The sequence below is a fragment of the Sinocyclocheilus anshuiensis genome, unplaced genomic scaffold, assembly GCF_001515605.1.
Source record: "Sinocyclocheilus anshuiensis isolate Anshui unplaced genomic scaffold, SAMN03320099.WGS_v1.1 scaffold546, whole genome shotgun sequence".
In the NCBI taxonomy this organism is placed as follows: Eukaryota; Metazoa; Chordata; class Actinopteri; order Cypriniformes; family Cyprinidae; genus Sinocyclocheilus; species Sinocyclocheilus anshuiensis.
Window position 1 is genome coordinate 2,038,578 of NW_015542451.1, and position 17,717 is coordinate 2,056,294.

Genomic DNA, 17,717 nt, shown 5'->3' on the forward strand with positions numbered 1-17,717 from the left:
CTCTACAAATTAATTTTGTTAATACTGATTTAATTTGATTGGTAACTTATATTTCTTATTCTACTTGTTCTTATTGTGTCGTTTTAATTACAATTTTTAAAAAACGTATAAAATATAATTTTTTTAAGAATTTGACAAAAGATGTCATACTTTTAATAAAGTTAGAGGAGTCAAATATCACCTCGTAATGATCGAATCGAATTGGAACATCTGAATCGATACCCAGCCCTAGTTTTTTGGCACTTAAATATTTTGTGGATGCACTACCATTCAAAGGTTTGAGATAAGTATTATTCAGCAAAGACACATTAAATTAATCACAAGTGACCGTAAAAACGTGCATAATGTTACAAAAGAATTCTATTGAAACAAAAAACATGCTGTTCTTTTCAACTTTCTATTCGTCAAAGAATCCTGAAAAAATGAATCACAAAAATATGAAGCATCACAACTGTTTACATACTGAGAATAAGAACCATTATTAATCATTGAGGAGCAATAATAACATTATAGCAGGCAAATAAAATAACTGAAGCAAATCTGCATCTTAAAATGATTTTTGAAGGATCATGTGACACTGAAGACTGGAGTAATGATGCTGAAAATTCACTTTTGCATCAAATAATTAAATTACACCTTAAAATATATTACAATAGAAAATAGTTATTTTAAATGGTAATAATATTTCACATTTTTACTGTATTTTTGATCAAATAAATGCAGCCTTGATGAACAGAAGAGACTCAAAATCTGAATTATTCCAAACCTCTGACCGGTATTGTGTACAAATGAGACACCAGTATTTACTCAATGTGTGTGTGTGTGCAAATATAATATACATTTTTAAATTACAAAGAATGTAAATATTGATTTATTTATATGTCCTGCAGGGACCTCACGCCAACTGAATTTGATTTCGACGAGGAACAGACTATGGCAACTCCTAAAAACTCTTTTCTCAGTCGCCGCAGAACACCAGGTATGATCAAACATTTGTCCACGTCTATGGATTTGGTCATCTTGGCAGACACACATTATAAATGAATAATGCTGACTTGTGTTCATCCTTTTCTCTCTTTCCCAGGTTCCTCTGCCCGCTCGACGGTCAAGCGCGAGGCCCGGCTGGACAAAGTGCTGTCGGACATGAAGCGTCACAGAAAAATCGAGGAGCAGATTCTGAGGACAGGCCGGGATCTTTTTAAAAGCGATAAAGCGCGGTCGGGGCCTGTCGTGGAAAAGCCCTTGTCGCCCAACAGTCAGCGAGAGCGGGAAAAAGAACGAGAGCGAGACAGCGACCCCAGCACTGTCTTCAGTCCCAGACAGAGGAGATACTGAGGGAAACAACAGACTGCTTGAGTGAAAGCCAGGTTTTTTTGGGTTTATACCCTAAATCGTCATAATTCATCGTTTTGCATTGGACAAATGAGATGCTATTATTTTACTGATGTTGTCTTTTTTATTCGGATTTTTTTTTATGCGAATAAATAAATGAATGCCTAGCTGCTGGTGTCCTACTGTTTTTTCTGGGGGGTTTTTTTCTTTAAAAATAGTAGAAAATTATTTTCTGTTTGGGCTAAACCTCTGCGAGCTGATTTCTGCCATGGAATAAAAATATGTAAAAAGTAATTGCAACTTTTTACCTCACTATTCTCAGAAAAAAAGACAATGTTTTTCTCGCAGTTGTGAATTTATATCTCACGATTCTGACTTTTCTCATAAAATGCGAGTTTATATCTCGCAATTGCGATTTTTTTTTTTTTTTCGGAATCTTCTCAAAACTGCAAGATGTACACTTAGAATTTAAAGAAAAAAAGTAAACTAACGACATACAGAGGGGGGAAAAAAAAACAGAATTGCAAAATGAAAACTGAATTCTGAAGAAAAAATTTTGTCAGAATTCTGAGGAAAATGTAAAAAATTGATGAGATGTAAACCCCAATTTCTACAATTAAAAAAAGTCCGAATTGCGAGATGTAAATTCTGAAAAAAGAAGAATTTTTTCAGAATTGTGAGATGTAAACTTAGGATTCATAGAGGGGAAAAAGTCAGAATTTTGAGATGTAAATTCTGAGAAAATAATTTTCTCAGAATTGTGAGATGTAAACTTGGGATTCATAGAGGGGAAAAAGTCAGAATTTTGAGATGTAAATTCTGAGAAAAGAAGAATTTTCTCAGAATTGTGAGATGTAAACTTAGGATTCATAGAGGGGGAAAAGTCAGAATTTTGAGATGTAAATTCTGAGAAAAGACGAATTTTCTCAGAATTGTGAGATGTAAATTTAGGATTCATAGAGGGGAAAAAGTCAGAATTTTGAGATGTAAATTCTGAGAAAAGACGAATTTTCTCAGAATTGTGAGATGTAAATTTAGGATTCATAGAGGGGAAAAAGTCAGAATTTTGAGATGTAAATTCTGAGAAAAGACGAATTTTCTCAGAATTGTGAGATGTAAATTTAGGATTCATAGAGGGGAAAAAGTCAGAATTTTGAGATGTAAATTCTGAGAAAAGACGAATTTTCTCAGAATTGTGAGATGTAAATTTAGGATTCATAGAGGGGAAAAAGTCAGAATTTTGAGATGTAAATTCTGAGAAAAGACGAATTTTCTCAGAATTGTGAGATGTAAATTTAGGATTCATAGAGGGAAAAAAATCACCGGTTTTATATTTTTATTCCATGGTGGAAACAAGCTTCCATATAAACCTGTTCGCAAGCCATAGTGATGTCTGATTTGTAAGCAAATGATTGATTCATTAGCAAACTGCTCTGAATTTGAACGAGTTTCAACAATCCTTATCAAGTAATTAGAAACAATCACATCCGATGTTGAAATCGGAAATCTCCCAGACTTTCTATTCAGCGCATAAACGATTCTGCGAAGGGAGAAAAGGTGGAACGTAAGCCGCTGTATTAGCGTGAATCTTTTTGTGGCCTGTTAGCCTCAATTGCGTTGTCTGGATTCCAAGCATCACCTGTCTGGTACAGGCTCTCAAATTAATAAGAGGAATCAAGAGGACATTTGATGTGAAAATCCTGATCCATTTTTTAAGCTCGTTTTAATTCCAGATGTCTCCGCAGAGGTCATGATGGCAGACATTGAGACTCATGCTCGACATTATCGAGGTCTCAATTAAACCCCGTACGGCACGTTCACAAACGGACTAGGAGAAGCGACATTATAACATGCAGCATATGAGACAAGAGTATATATTTCTGCAATGAGACTGAATTACAACAGGTTTACATATGGAAAAAAAAAAAAAGAAGTCGAATCAACTAAAACATAAATGCTTTCCAAAAGAAAACCATCAAAAGCAGTCGTTGCCGTTCACTAGGGTTAAATAGTTTGGATTTACGTTCGATATTGGAGCACACTGGGTTCACAAGGGACAAAGACGGAGTATACACATGCAAAGTCATATACCCAATTCAGCGCAATTGACATTTTGCACCTGTTTTTTCATTGTATAAATTTGAAATCAGCATACAGTCATTTGGTTAAGCTTCAAAAACTTACTTTGCAATGTTATTCGTTCCTGTTTGATAAGTGGTACGGTTGAACTTGCAAGCGGTGTTATTAAATTAAAAAAATACTAGGCTGAATTCATCTGCAAATGAATCCTTGATTTATGACTAGACAGAGATGAGATCGTTTGAGTGACCCATAAACAACAAAACCCCGAGACTGACAGGCTGAAAAGAATTTAAAACCATAAATATCTTAAACCACAATAAATAACAGGAACCGTGAGACGAACAACATGTCTTCAGTGACAACGAAATGAATAAAGTGCAAAAAAATTTCACATTGACTATGTAAAGTATCGCATTTGTTTAAATGGAGGAAACTCACCTCTAGCCAAAACTAAAGAGTAAAAGATGAAGAATAAGAGTTTCCACAGGGATAAGGCAGCTTAATATATATTGGATCATGTCCCTTTATAACATATGCAGGGTTTTAGGACTCGTGACTCGTTTTAAAGAGGTTATAGTAGGGATATTGTAAAGCCAACTACAAATGTTGAACGATTTTCGTGGTAAAACTGCGTTTAAAGCCACCTTACGGTGGATCACAGGTCGAATCGGAGAACATTCAAGGTAGCTACTTTCTATTAGGTGTGACGCTTGCTTTCTGAGCATGTACAAAATAATACATTACCAAACCCCGAGCTGCCTCTTTCTTTCTGACAGACAGGGTTTAATTACATTTGATGTGGGTTTGTCTTTCATTTGATCCAAAGAGGCCCTTCATGGATCAGCTGTGGTAGAGGAATAGTTTGTTGTCATTCCAATGTCTTATTTGTCTTTTTTTTTTTTGTTTTGTGAAACACAAAAGTAGACATTTGGTAAAATGTCGAGCTTCTGTTTTCCATCCAAACGGATAGTGATTTATGCGCTATATTACAGTCTTCTGCAGGGTTATTATAGTTTAACTGATTTAATTAAAACTAAAACCATTAAAAAAAAGCATTTTTGTTACTTGAAAAAAAAAATACATTAAAATAATGTATACAATATCTCTTATATTTTAGTTTAACTTGATGTACTAAAATAAAAATGAAATAAAAATGTATAACAACTATAGAAATAAGACAAAAACACAAAACAAAATTACTAAATATTTAACTAAAATTCAAATGGAAAACAAAACATAAAAACGAATTCAAATTAGTAATAAAAACAATAATAGTATCTCAGTGATACTAAAATATCACTGGTTTTACACTGGTGTACGGAACAGATTTGTAAATCTAATTTTGGAGTCATATTTAACTGTTAAATGTCATTTTAGCAAATCTCAAAATTATTATCCATTTTTCATTCTGTCTTTAGGGTTTCACTTTTTATTTATTTAGACAAAACAGTATAGAATTATACTATTGGCCTTAATTTTAATATACTTACACTACCAGTCAACAGTTTGGAGTGATTACGATTTTTATGTCATGTCTCAAATGCTCACCAAGACTGCATTTATTTGATCAAAATACAGAAAAAAAAATGTAATTTTGTGAAATATTATTACAATTTATAATAACTGTTTTCGTTTTAAAATATTGTAAAATGTAATTTATTGCTGTGATCAAAGCTGAATTTTCAGCATCATTACTCCAGTCTTCAGTGTCACATGATCTTTCAGAAATGATTCTAATATGCTGATTTGCCGTTCAAGAAACATTTATTATTATCAATGTTGATTTTTTTTTTTTTGCTGCTTAATATTTAATATTTTTATACTATTTAATATAAAAAATATTAAGCGTAATATTAAAGAAATTTTCCAGAAAGTTCAATGACCAGCATTTATTTTGAAATAGAAAACTTTTGTAACATTATAAATCTCTTTACTGTGAATTTTGATGAATTTAATGCATCCTTACCTTTTTTTCCCCAAGTATTTATTTCTTGAAAAAAATAAAAAAAAATCTCACTAACCGCAAAATTTTAAACAGTAGTGAAGATGGTCCTTTTATGGATTTTTTTTACATGTTGGAACAAAATAAATCGCCATCCACTTTCATAGAATGGAAAAGAGCAGCTCAGACATTCTGCCTAACATCTCAAATCTGTGTTTCACAATTAAAATAATATAGCATCTAAACGACATGAGAGTGGGTACATTTTCATTTTGGGTGAACTGTCCCTTTAAACCCAACGAGAGGCATTTCTCCTGAACTCTATAGAGACAGTCAAGCTTGATAATGCCTGACACCTTGGGTTGCTCTTTGTAGACCAGTGCTAAATATAATAATCGAGGACATTTCTATGAACAATGCATCTGCAACACAACAGTAATATATGCAAAGAACAGACCTCAGGCACGAGACCTCAGCCCCAGTCTGACATTCTGCGACCTTTCAAAGTGCCTCAAACAAAAAGTTCTTGTCTTGGTTCAGAAATGTTCTCACATAAAATATGCACTTATTGCCTCAGTTGTGATGTGACACACATCTGGCCGTTGTGTGGACACTTCCACTGATTTTTCCGGCATTTTTGCTTCCCTTGATCTACTAAAGCATGTCTTATATACACAGTACACGAGCCCTGTAACTAAACATAATGCTGTGCTGTAATGCGTTACAGGGCATCTAGTCTATTTCAGTACCTCTTTAATCACTCTGTTTACTTCCTTGGCAACCTGCCCTTCTGCTCTGCCACTTCATCATTGCATTCATCCAATCCCCTTTTTACTTTGCTTAGTCTCATTAGCATAGTCTCCTCCCCCTCAGTGCGACATTGTGGGCGTGTCCCGACCCACCATCTGTGTACTGTATCCGTTGGCAGGCTGAGGCAGCGACTCGTGTCCTTCGTAATCGGGCTTGACCGGAGCCGTGGGTTTGCGGGAGCGCGAGGAGCTACCGGTGAACAGGCGCAGGGCCCCCCTGCAGATCAGGGAGAACCAGTAGAGCTGCGGGGCCATGAGCAGAGCCGCTCCAAGATTACACTGCCAGGGCACCGTGAAAGGAACCCGGTAGAAGGGAATAGAGACGTACCTGGACAGAAAGCAAAAATTAAGAAACAAAGAAAATGGATTGATGGATGGATGGATGGATGGATAAAACAGATGGATAGATAAAACAGACAGACAGACAGACAGACAGATAGATGGATAGATGGACGGATGGATGATAGAACGAAAGAACGATAGATAGAACGACAGATGGATAGATAGATAGATAGATAGATAGATAGAGTATCTCACAGAAGTGAGTACACCCCTCACATTTTTGTAAATATTTTATTATATCTTTTCATGTGACAACACTGAAGAAATTACACTTTGCTACAATGTAAAGTAGTGAGTGTACAGCTTGTATAACAGCATCAATTTGCTGTCCCCTCAAAATAACTCAACACACAGCCATTAATGTCTAAACCGCTGGCCACAAAAGTGAGTACACCCCTAAGTGAAAATGTCCAAATTGGGCCCAAAGTGTCATCATGGATCAGCTGTGGTAGAGGAATAGTTTGTTGTCATTCCAATGTCTTATTTGTCTTTTTTTTTTTTGTTTTGTGAAACACAAAAGTAGACATTTGGTAAAATGTCGAGCTTCTGTTTTCCATCCAAACGGATAGTGATTTATGCGCTATATTACAGTCTTCTGCAGGGTTATTATAGTTTAACTGATTTAATTAAAACTAAAACCATTAAAAAAAAGCATTTTTGTTACTTGAAAAAAAAAATACATTAAAATAATGTATACAATATCTCTTATATTTTAGTTTAACTTGATGTACTAAAATAAAAATGAAATAAAAATGTATAACAACTATAGAAATAAGACAAAAACACAAAACAAAATTACTAAATATTTAACTAAAATTCAAATGGAAAACAAAACATAAACACGAATTCAAATTAGTAATAAAAACAATAATAGTATCTCAGTGATACTAAAATATCACTGGTTTTACACTGGTGTACGGAACAGATTTGTAAATCTAATTTTGGAGTCATATTTAACTGTTAAATGTCATTTTAGCAAATCTCAAAATTATTATCCATTTTTCATTCTGTCTTTAGGGTTTCATTTTTTATTTATTTAGACAAAACAGTATAGAATTATACTATTGGCCTTAATTTTAATATACTTACACTACCAGTCAACAGTTTGGAGTGATTACGATTTTTGTTATGTCTCAAATGCTCACCAAGACTGCATTTATTTGATCAAAATACAGAAAAAAAAATGTAATTTTGTGAAATATTATTACAATTTATAATAACTGTTTTCGTTTTAAAATATTGTAAAATGTAATTTATTGCTGTGATCAAAGCTGAATTTTCAGCATCATTACTCCAGTCTTCAGTGTCACATGATCTTTCAGAAATGATTCTAATATGCTGATTTGCCGTTCAAGAAACATTTATTATTATCAATGTTGATTTTTTTTTTTTTGCTGCTTAATATTTAATATTTTTATACTATTTAATATAAAAAATATTAAGCGTAATATTAAAGAAATTTTCCAGAAAGTTCAATGACCAGCATTTATTTTGAAATAGAAAACTTTTGTAACATTATAAATCTCTTTACTGTGAATTTTGATGAATTTAATGCATCCTTACCTTTTTTTCCCCAAGTATTTATTTCTTGAAAAAAATAAAAAAAAATCTCACTAACCGCAAAATTTTAAACAGTAGTGAAGATGGTCCTTTTATGGATTTTTTTTACATGTTGGAACAAAATAAATCGCCATCCACTTTCATAGAATGGAAAAGAGCAGCTCAGACATTCTGCCTAACATCTCAAATCTGTGTTTCACAATTAAAATAATATAGCATCTAAACGACATGAGAGTGGGTACATTTTCATTTTGGGTGAACTGTCCCTTTAAACCCAACGAGAGGCATTTCTCCTGAACTCTATAGAGACAGTCAAGCTTGATAATGCCTGACACCTTGGGTTGCTCTTTGTAGACCAGTGCTAAATATAATAATCGAGGACATTTCTATGAACAATGCATCTGCAACACAACAGTAATATATGCAAAGAACAGACCTCAGGCACGAGACCTCAGCCCCAGTCTGACATTCTGCGACCTTTCAAAGTGCCTCAAACAAAAAGTTCTTGTCTTGGTTCAGAAATGTTCTCACATAAAATATGCACTTATTGCCTCAGTTGTGATGTGACACACATCTGGCCGTTGTGTGGACACTTCCACTGATTTTTCCGGCATTTTTGCTTCCCTTGATCTACTAAAGCATGTCTTATATACACAGTACACGAGCCCTGTAACTAAACATAATGCTGTGCTGTAATGCGTTACAGGGCATCTAGTCTATTTCAGTACCTCTTTAATCACTCTGTTTACTTCCTTGGCAACCTGCCCTTCTGCTCTGCCACTTCATCATTGCATTCATCCAATCCCCTTTTTACTTTGCTTAGTCTCATTAGCATAGTCTCCTCCCCCTCAGTGCGACATTGTGGGCGTGTCCCGACCCACCATCTGTGTACTGTATCCGTTGGCAGGCTGAGGCAGCGACTCGTGTCCTTCGTAATCGGGCTTGACCGGAGCCGTGGGTTTGCGGGAGCGCGAGGAGCTACCGGTGAACAGGCGCAGGGCCCCCCTGCAGATCAGGGAGAACCAGTAGAGCTGCGGGGCCATGAGCAGAGCCGCTCCAAGATTACACTGCCAGGGCACCGTGAAAGGAACCCGGTAGAAGGGAATAGAGACGTACCTGGACAGAAAGCAAAAATTAAGAAACAAAGAAAATGGATTGATGGATGGATGGATGGATGGATAAAACAGATGGATAGATAAAACATAGATTGATAGACAGACGGACAGATAGATGGATGGATGGATGATGAATAAAACAGATGGATAGATAAAACAGACAGACAGACAGACAGACAGATAGATGGATAGATGGACGGATGGATGATAGAACGAAAGAACGATAGATAGAACGACAGATGGATAGATAGATAGATAGATAGATAGATAGAGTATCTCACAGAAGTGAGTACACCCCTCACATTTTTGTAAATATTTTATTATATCTTTTCATGTGACAACACTGAAGAAATTACACTTTGCTACAATGTAAAGTAGTGAGTGTACAGCTTGTATAACAGCATCAATTTGCTGTCCCCTCAAAATAACTCAACACACAGCCATTAATGTCTAAACCGCTGGCCACAAAAGTGAGTACACCCCTAAGTGAAAATGTCCAAATTGGGCCCAAAGTGTCAATATCTTGTGTGGCCACAATTATTTTCCAGCACTGCCTTAACCCTCTTGGGCATGGAGTTCACCAGAGCCCAATTTGGACATTTTCACTTAGGGGTGTACTCACTTTTGTTGTCAGCGGTTTAGACATTAGAAGAAAAAATAACAGTAGATGGGTTTTGAAATTCATGAGGGTGAGTAAATAATGACAGAATTCTCTTTTTTTGCTTGAACTATTCCTTCAAACGCTTTAAGAGAGACATACCTTCCGTAAACGTAGTAGAGATAGGGGAAGAGAAGGACTCGACAGAGGAAGAAAGTGATCAGCATAACAGCTCCATTCACTTTGTGAAGAAGCGTGTGCTGCTGCTTGTACTTAACAGTGAGAAAGAGAGAGAAAAAGACAGAGAGAATAAGCCATACAACTTGATGAAAGAAGGGAAAATGAGAAAGAAGAAAAAGAATGAGTGCGATTAATTATAAAACACACCACTTCACACTGTTGAGAATAAAGGGGTCATATCCTACATTTTCATTATTTAATTTTCTACTTCAAGGTTGACTTCTTTTTGAACACTTAATTAGATAGATAGATAGATAGATAGATGTGTAATGTTGGATTTGTAGCATGTAACTGATCCACACGTCTGCTGTACACTCAGCAGTGGTGAACACACATCCTCTCACCTGGCTCAGTACCAAGCTAAACTGTGTTGTTCCATATACTGGAGGCTGGAGGAGGGTGGACAGGGTGGAGAGCTGGATATTATATCAAGTGTTAAATCTCATCTAAATTCGGGAGCTATATTGAGAGACGGCTGTGGATATGAGGCTATACATGAGGCTCTGAGAGGGTGACGGGGAAGAGCAATAAGACACACGTAACTTAATCTAACAGAACATGTTCAGCCCTTGCATATCTTTTATTATAAGAAGTTTAAAAGGCAAGGCAAGTTTATTTATATAGCACATTTCATACACAATGGTAATTCAAAGTGCTTTGCATAAAAGAAAAGAAAATAATCATAAAAAAAATTATCAGAACAATAAAACAAGGAATTTAAAAACTCTGAAAATGATTAAAATTTATTTAAGAGGTTTAAAATGAATTTAAAACAGTTAAGAATAGAAAATGATTATACATAAAATATAGTGCAATCAGTTCGGACATTGCACAGTGCTCATTCAATAAATGCACAGCTAAACAGATGAGTTTTGAGTCTGCATTTAAATGTGACTAATGTTTTAGCACATCTGATCTCTTCTGGAAGCTGATTCCAACTGCGGGCGGCATAATAACTAAAAGCGGACCCCCCTTGTTTTGTGTGAACCCTTGGTATTTCTAACAGACTCGATCCTAATGATCTGAGTGGTCTGTTAGGTTTATATTCAGTGAGCATATCTGCAACGTATTTAGGTCCTAGGCCATTGAGATATTTATAAATGAGTAAAAGTACTTTAAAATCAATCCTAAATATAACTGGAAGCCAGTGTAAGGACCTGAGGACTGGTGTTTTGCCTAGTTCCACATTGAAAGCACGAAGGCTGTCTTTATAGATGCTATAGTGAATTTCAAGTTTCGTCTTCCGCCACATCCGCTCAGCTTTTCTGCATTGTCTTAAAAGCAGTTCTATTTTTATTTCTTTCCTAAGGAACACAAAAGAAGAAAAATGTGTTTTGGCCTTAAAATAACACTGGACCCCACTGGGTTTCACTGAATGGACACTGAAAGGCCAAAAAAAAAAATCATTATTCAAAATATCTAATTTTGTGTAAGATATAAAGTCACACTTGTGAAAAGAAGTACTTTTAAAAGGAGTACTTTTTACGGAAATAATACAATTTAAAATAATATACTTAAGTGTGAACTGTACTGTATGTAATGTTTTCAGACACTTTACTGCATTTTATTTACAATGAAATGAAAATGCATTATAGTTGAAATTTATAATAATTACAATTAGATCAACTTAAGGGTGCTTTTATGACCCACTTAAGTAGGACTTAAGTTCATCTTTATACGTAATTTCTTAAATATGTCAATTGTCTTTGAAATATGATTAAAGTAATCTGCCGAAGGTATTGACAAGCATTTATGGTAAACTAAAATATACTTTGTATTGTCATCTCTATTGAAACCTGTATGTCATGTATTTAAATTTATTTATAATTACACATTTGTTATGATGAAGTTGCAATTCAGTACATTTAAAGCATAGTAACTTTAAATGTAAAATTAAAAAACACTACTGTTAAAATTAGGGCTGCACGATAAATCGCATGCGATATTTAACGAGCATCTTATCAGTAAAGCCGGTTCTGTAATCAGCGGTAAATCTCCATCACCTGCGGGCTTTCACATTGAGCAGCATTAACTACACAGAGCCGTTGTTCACTGACGAGCTGCGCAAAAAATCGCGCGAATATGAACGTGGTTTTGCGCAGCTCGTCAGTGAACAACGGCTCTGTGTAGTTAATGCTGCTCAATGTGAAAGCCCGCAGGTGATGGAGATTTACCGCTGATTACAGAACCGGCTTTACTGATAAGATGCTCGTTAAATATCGCATGCGATTTATTGTGCAGCCCTAGTTAAAATGATAATCAAGTACTTTACATGTGCTTTAGTATGTTAGCCAACACATCGAAATAAGTGAACGTCTTTAAAGCATGACAAAGGTTATTAAAACATCATGATTTAAAATGCACTTTAAAGTAAAACTTTTAATTTGACATTATTACTATGTGCACTTTTTAATAGTGTACTTAAGTGTGTTAAGAAGCATAATCTTGAAAGTGTCTCTCTTTTTAAAAATATACTTATAAGATTTGAAGTTCACTACAAGTGCGTGTTCAGTAAAATTAAGCACACTTCTTTTTCATATATGGAACATATGGAAGCTTGTTTCCAACACGGAAAAAACATAAATAAATAAATAAATAAAAGGTAATGGTGACTTTATCTCTCATAATTAAGCCTGTTTTTCAGAATTGCAAGATATAAACTCATATAAAAACTTTTTTTTATTTTTTATCCTTATTTTAAATTTTTTGTATTTTTTAAGCTTTGACATAAGAACGACATTAGAGTAAATTATATCATAATTTTCTTTCTTTTTTTGGAGCTTGTCTTTGTAAACTTGTCTCAGGTTGTCTTTGTGAAACAGGCCAGGCTTGCATATGTCAAGTCAGCACTTCTGTAAACACACTTCACTATGAATAATGTATTAAAGTACGACATAACTGGAGTTGTGCTTAATGTTACAACACACATTGTTAAGGCTAAAGCAGAGAATGATGAATCAGGGTAAAAATACCACAGCACTCATCTAATCAATAATGAATGTACCTGGATGAGGATTTTGCCCAGACAGACGGACGGTGTGCTGAGTTCAGCCAGGAACATGACACCCTGGAAGTAATCACCTTTTCCCTGCCTCCAGAACTGGAAGACAACGTGAGAAAGAGCGAGAGAGAGCAGATCTGAATATGAACAGATTCTCTGAAAACTTGAGTTTCTGGTTTTTTAAAACGTAGCCTATTTACCACAGAGATGGGGAAGCAGACGGTGACCATGACGACGTGATGCAGGATCATGAGGAACTCTCGCCGCAGGTAGCCTCTCACTGCCATAGCCTTGGATTTGGAGCCGTTGTCTACCTCGTGGCCTTTGACCTGGAGCTTGTACCAGTAGCACAGGAACATGGCGTAGATGTCATACACAAAGTACGGCACAGCAAACAGGATGTAGGAGCTGGTCAGCCAATGCCTGAGAAAGAAACACAGAGACTGATGGGCTGAGAATCAGTAAGGGAAGCAGGTCTATAACTTTCTTTGTGAAAAAGCATACTTTTAAAAAGAGTACTTATTGTGGAAATAACATACGTAAGTGTTGAACTGAATGTAATGTTTAGAGACACTTACATGCATGTTATTTGGAATTAAATGAAAATCTATAATAGTTAAAATGTATATTAAATGCAATTAGTTGAACTTAAGAGTGTTTTTGATGATTATTTTATTGATTATATTCTCTGCTAGAACAATTTTTTTTTTATCTACTTTTAAGAATTTTTTTTTTCCACAAGGGGGTTTCAAAACTTTGATGCCGTTTTTAAAAACGTAAAAGATGTGTATTTTTATGTACTGTATAAAAACTTTAAATATTCAATATTATAAAGACACGTTGCTGGCTAAATTAAATACTTGCTATTAAATTCTCAAAGTCAAAACAAATTCTTAAAATATTATCTGGAAAATAAAAAATGTATATTCTTAATTTTATATGTTAACTTCGTGAGCTCCACCAATTTATTTTGTTTTATTTAATTGTTTTTATTTTGTGTACATGCTATAAAATTATTATAAAACCACTTAAATGTGGCACATTCTAGTTTTTTTTAATTATATGATCAAATATATACTACCGTTCAAAAGTTTAGGGTCGGTAAGATTTTTTGAAAGTCTCTTCTGTTCACCAAGGCTGCTTTATTTGATCAAAAATACAGTAAAAATAGTAATATTCTGAAATATTATTACAATTTCAAATAACCGTTTTCTATTTGAAAACATTTAAAATATATTTTATTCCTGTGATCAAAGCTGAATTTTCAGCATCATTACTCCAGTCTTCAGTGTCACATGATCTTCAGAAATCATTCTAATATGCTGATTTGCTGCTCAAGAAACATTTCTGATTATTATCAATGTTGTTTTTTCGGGATTCATTAATGAATAGAAAGATCAAAAGAACAGCATTTAATTTACTGTGTCCTTGTATTCATTTCTTTAAAAAAAAATTAATGGTGGTGTAATCAAATAAAATACCAAATTAATCTGATTATTGTTCTAATGGCTTTTTGCTGTATTATTACTGAAGCCCAACAGCCAGACCATGTTCATAGGTTCAGCACACTAAAGCATGGTATTCATATCTGACTGCACAAATACACCTTCATAACTCTATTTTTATAGCCTTTATGCATTTAAAAACGAACTGACAAACAAATACATCAACAAATCAATAGGTTCACATTATGTCTCTTGCGATTAGGATCAAAAAGCACCAAAACTACATCTGTTTTGATTAAGATTTGATACAAATTGATTGTATGCCAATAAAGTGATGACGGTTGCACCTACTGGTCCTCAATGATGTCCTGACAGGAGGTGGAGATGATGTAACCAGCCACAGAAGCCATAATAGCTTGGATGGATGACACCAACCTTAAAAATATAACAATACACGTAAGTGCTGCCAATGCGCTTTAATGTTTTCATGGTGTGATATATAGTGAAGTCCAAAAGTCTCAAGACCACATTGATCTTTTTATCTATCCAAAGACTGTTTGGTCGCAACAAAATGTGAAATGTTACTATCTACTCATGGCCAAACCGAAGCCATGTTTAAGCCCGTGCAAGAGTTTTTTACCTGGCTGAAACAATGACGGCATCGCCCTCATTCCACCGCAGTCCCGGGATGGATTTGAGACACTGCTTGGACAAGAGGAAAAGGCCTGGGAAAAACACAGACCCCGCCGCTAAGATGGACAACATGGTCCCTCGTAGGTGAACTCCGATATTACCGCGGTCAAAAAAGCCCTCCACAGTTCTCCTGTCCGGCTCCCGCTTCTGCAACCAAACACAGCTTCAGGAACTGAAGGGTTATGAATAAACAAACGAATGGCAAGCAAGTAGCTGATCAAACTGGAAGAGCAATTATAAAGAACAGCTCTTATCTCAAACAAGGAAGGGAAAATGGATTCTCCTGAGTCTGAATTGTGTTGCATAAACCAAGTTAATATGTACGCCCCATATGGTACCACATGTGGCCCGTCACAAGCAACATAAGTCTAACACATGCAAACCGAGTCACATGTCACAGCCAGAATCAGAGTCAATAATATCCTGCTTTTTTTTTTTGCCCTGAATCACACATGCCCTTTATTAATACAATACAACCTACTGTAAATGTTTAATGATGACCGTTACTGAACACAAAGTACACACAATGCATTATACATGAACAATACACTAAATAAATGCATTACATACATACTAAAATTCATTACCTGGGATAATTGGCATGTGAGAGTGCAGACTTGCACTCTTCAAACTATTTTATGAATTTGACGCATAGTAACAAGAATAAAAATATGTTGAATATTCCCAGTAAAATAATTAATATTATATTATTATTATAAATTATATCATTAAATTATTAAAATACAAGTTATATTTATAAATATTATAATATACAGAATTTTTAAAACACAGCGCCATAATACAGTATTTATAGAATATATTAAGCATATTATTACAAATATATTAATAAATGTATACACATTTCTGAAATACCAACAATTTTTAAAATAACACTAATATTCTAAATATATATATAAATAATAACACACAAACATTTAAACATCATCATCATCATGCAAACATGCTTCTCCACAGCTTCACAGTCCTCTTCATTAAAGCAGCTATAACATGCTATTTAGACGAGCATTCATTCATTCAAGACTCATCTACAGCTCGTAAATCAGCTGATGTAACAAATGCACGTGAATCCCGGCTCAGGAACAGGCAAAAATGCGCAATGCGCTATCATGTAATCACAAAAAAAAAAAAAACACTCATGTTTAAGAAGAAAAGTAGCTGCACGTTGACTCAATCTACATGCAAAATGGTCGATCATTCTTTCATACAAAACATTACGACGTGACAAACGTGTATATCGACGTTCCTCTCTCGAAATGTCACGTTATTGGTTGATGGAAGACAATGCTCGTGTATTTGCATGACAGAGAATAATAATGGTCGGCTGCATTGGTGCAGGCCGTGATTAACTTTACCCACCGCTGCTGCCAGACTAACAATCACATTATGCGACATGTTCTGAATGACCAAATGAATGAACATACGTGACGGTCAGCGGCCTGTCGACGCTCGCGTCTCCGTAGAAACAAACAGCGAAGAGCGGGCGCATGCTTTGTCTGCCGACATGGTTTTTGGTGTGTTTCTGCAGTGTCTTTGGGGCTCCGGAGCGCAAAGATGCGAATGCCGCTTTCCGTTCAGTCCGCCCGCTCGGAAATCTCTCGGTTTAGCTCCTGCGAGACGATGCTTCAGCCACTGAGAATGCGGCTTCGACCGGTGACTCCTGCAGTGGTTCGATCGAGTCCGTTCTCCTGCCTGATATGATGCTACATTATCGATCACGCAGAGGACAGCAGTGCGATGGCAGCGCGCGTCTCCATCACCATCCGCACTGCTTACATTACCAGATAAACCAACCGGCTCCTGATCAATAACGCGTCGCGCGAACCTCCCAAACCTCGACCTTTGCAACCAGTCGCTGCTGTTATGTGGGTCAGTGGAGTGCTCGAGATCACCGTCAGACCATTTCATGACAAAAACATGACAAAGTCCCTCAGGAGAGGAAAACGAGAACGCATGTGGGATCTGCTAATTGTTTGTTCGAGGATTCAGGCCGTGCTTTGGGGAAAAACGAATTGAAACGTCAGTGGCAATCCCTCGAGTCTAAATGTATCCAAAACTCTTACCATACTAATGGAAACATCTGTGTTGTTCTTTCATGCAACGCATAAAAAGCGAGACGTCCTCCATTCTGTGTCACATCATTAAATGTCCTGGAGTAATGAGTGATGATGTTACTGACTTTGTGATAGCTTTGAATTTGATGACTCAAATTAAATCTGAATGCATCTAATCAAAAGAAAGGACTGTTTTGGAATTACAATTCTCAAATATTGAATGGGTTGATTGACCAAATGCAAACTTTTATGGAAAACTCAAATTTTTTTTCCTATCAAGCATGGGACAGCAATTATGAATTTATTAAGAAATGATTAGAAATTGTTCTAATAGTGATTAGATTATTAGAAATTATTCAAACAAAAATTCACAAACGAGCCTAATCATTTCTAAGTTCCTAAAATTGAAAGGAGACGTATTATGCGCCTTTTTACAATATGTAATATAAGTCTCTGGTGTCCCCAGAATGTGTCTGTGAAGTTTCA

At 35.4% G+C, this 17,717-nt stretch overlaps 2 protein-coding genes across 2 annotated transcripts in view; one reads left to right on the top strand and one right to left on the bottom strand.

Annotated features, from left to right (window-relative positions):
- Nucleotides 1-1,467, top strand: part of pagr1 (PAXIP1 associated glutamate-rich protein 1) — a 3,293-nt gene extending 1,826 nt beyond the window's left edge. Inside the window, exons 4-5 of the mRNA XM_016493083.1 lie at nt 891-979; nt 1,085-1,467. Coding sequence (XP_016348569.1) covers nt 891-979; nt 1,085-1,335 — 340 coding nt within the window. The 3' untranslated portion in view covers nt 1,336-1,467. The remainder of the gene's footprint in view (nt 1-890; nt 980-1,084) is intronic.
- Nucleotides 1,468-8,276: 6,809 nt separating this feature from the next.
- On the bottom strand, nt 8,277-16,673 carry tlcd3bb (TLC domain containing 3Bb). Its single transcript, XM_016493148.1, has 7 exons — nt 16,602-16,673; nt 15,107-15,306; nt 14,818-14,901; nt 13,222-13,444; nt 13,025-13,120; nt 9,943-10,052; nt 8,277-9,183 (listed from the first exon to the last, which is right to left on the bottom strand). Exons 2-7 carry the CDS (start codon nt 15,229-15,231, stop codon nt 8,916-8,918), a joined length of 906 nt encoding a protein of 301 aa, XP_016348634.1. The 5' UTR covers nt 15,232-15,306; nt 16,602-16,673; the 3' UTR covers nt 8,277-8,915.
- Between the last annotated feature and the right edge of the window lie 1,044 nt (nt 16,674-17,717).

What these genes read in the sequence shown, in the direction of transcription:
- tlcd3bb (XM_016493148.1), bottom strand. Translation starts at nt 15,231, where the DNA reads ATGTTGTCCATCTTAGCGGCGGGGTCTGTGTTTTTCCCAGGCCTTTTC. An exon ending in CAGGACATCATTGAGGACCA is followed by an intron (nt 13,445 to 14,817) that starts GTAGGTGCAACC and finishes TTTCTTTCTCAG; the next exon opens with GCATTGGCTGACCAGCTCCT. An exon ending in CTCTACTACGTTTACGGAAG is followed by an intron (nt 9,184 to 9,942) that starts GTATGTCTCTCT and finishes CTTTCTGTCCAG; the next exon opens with GTACGTCTCTATTCCCTTCT.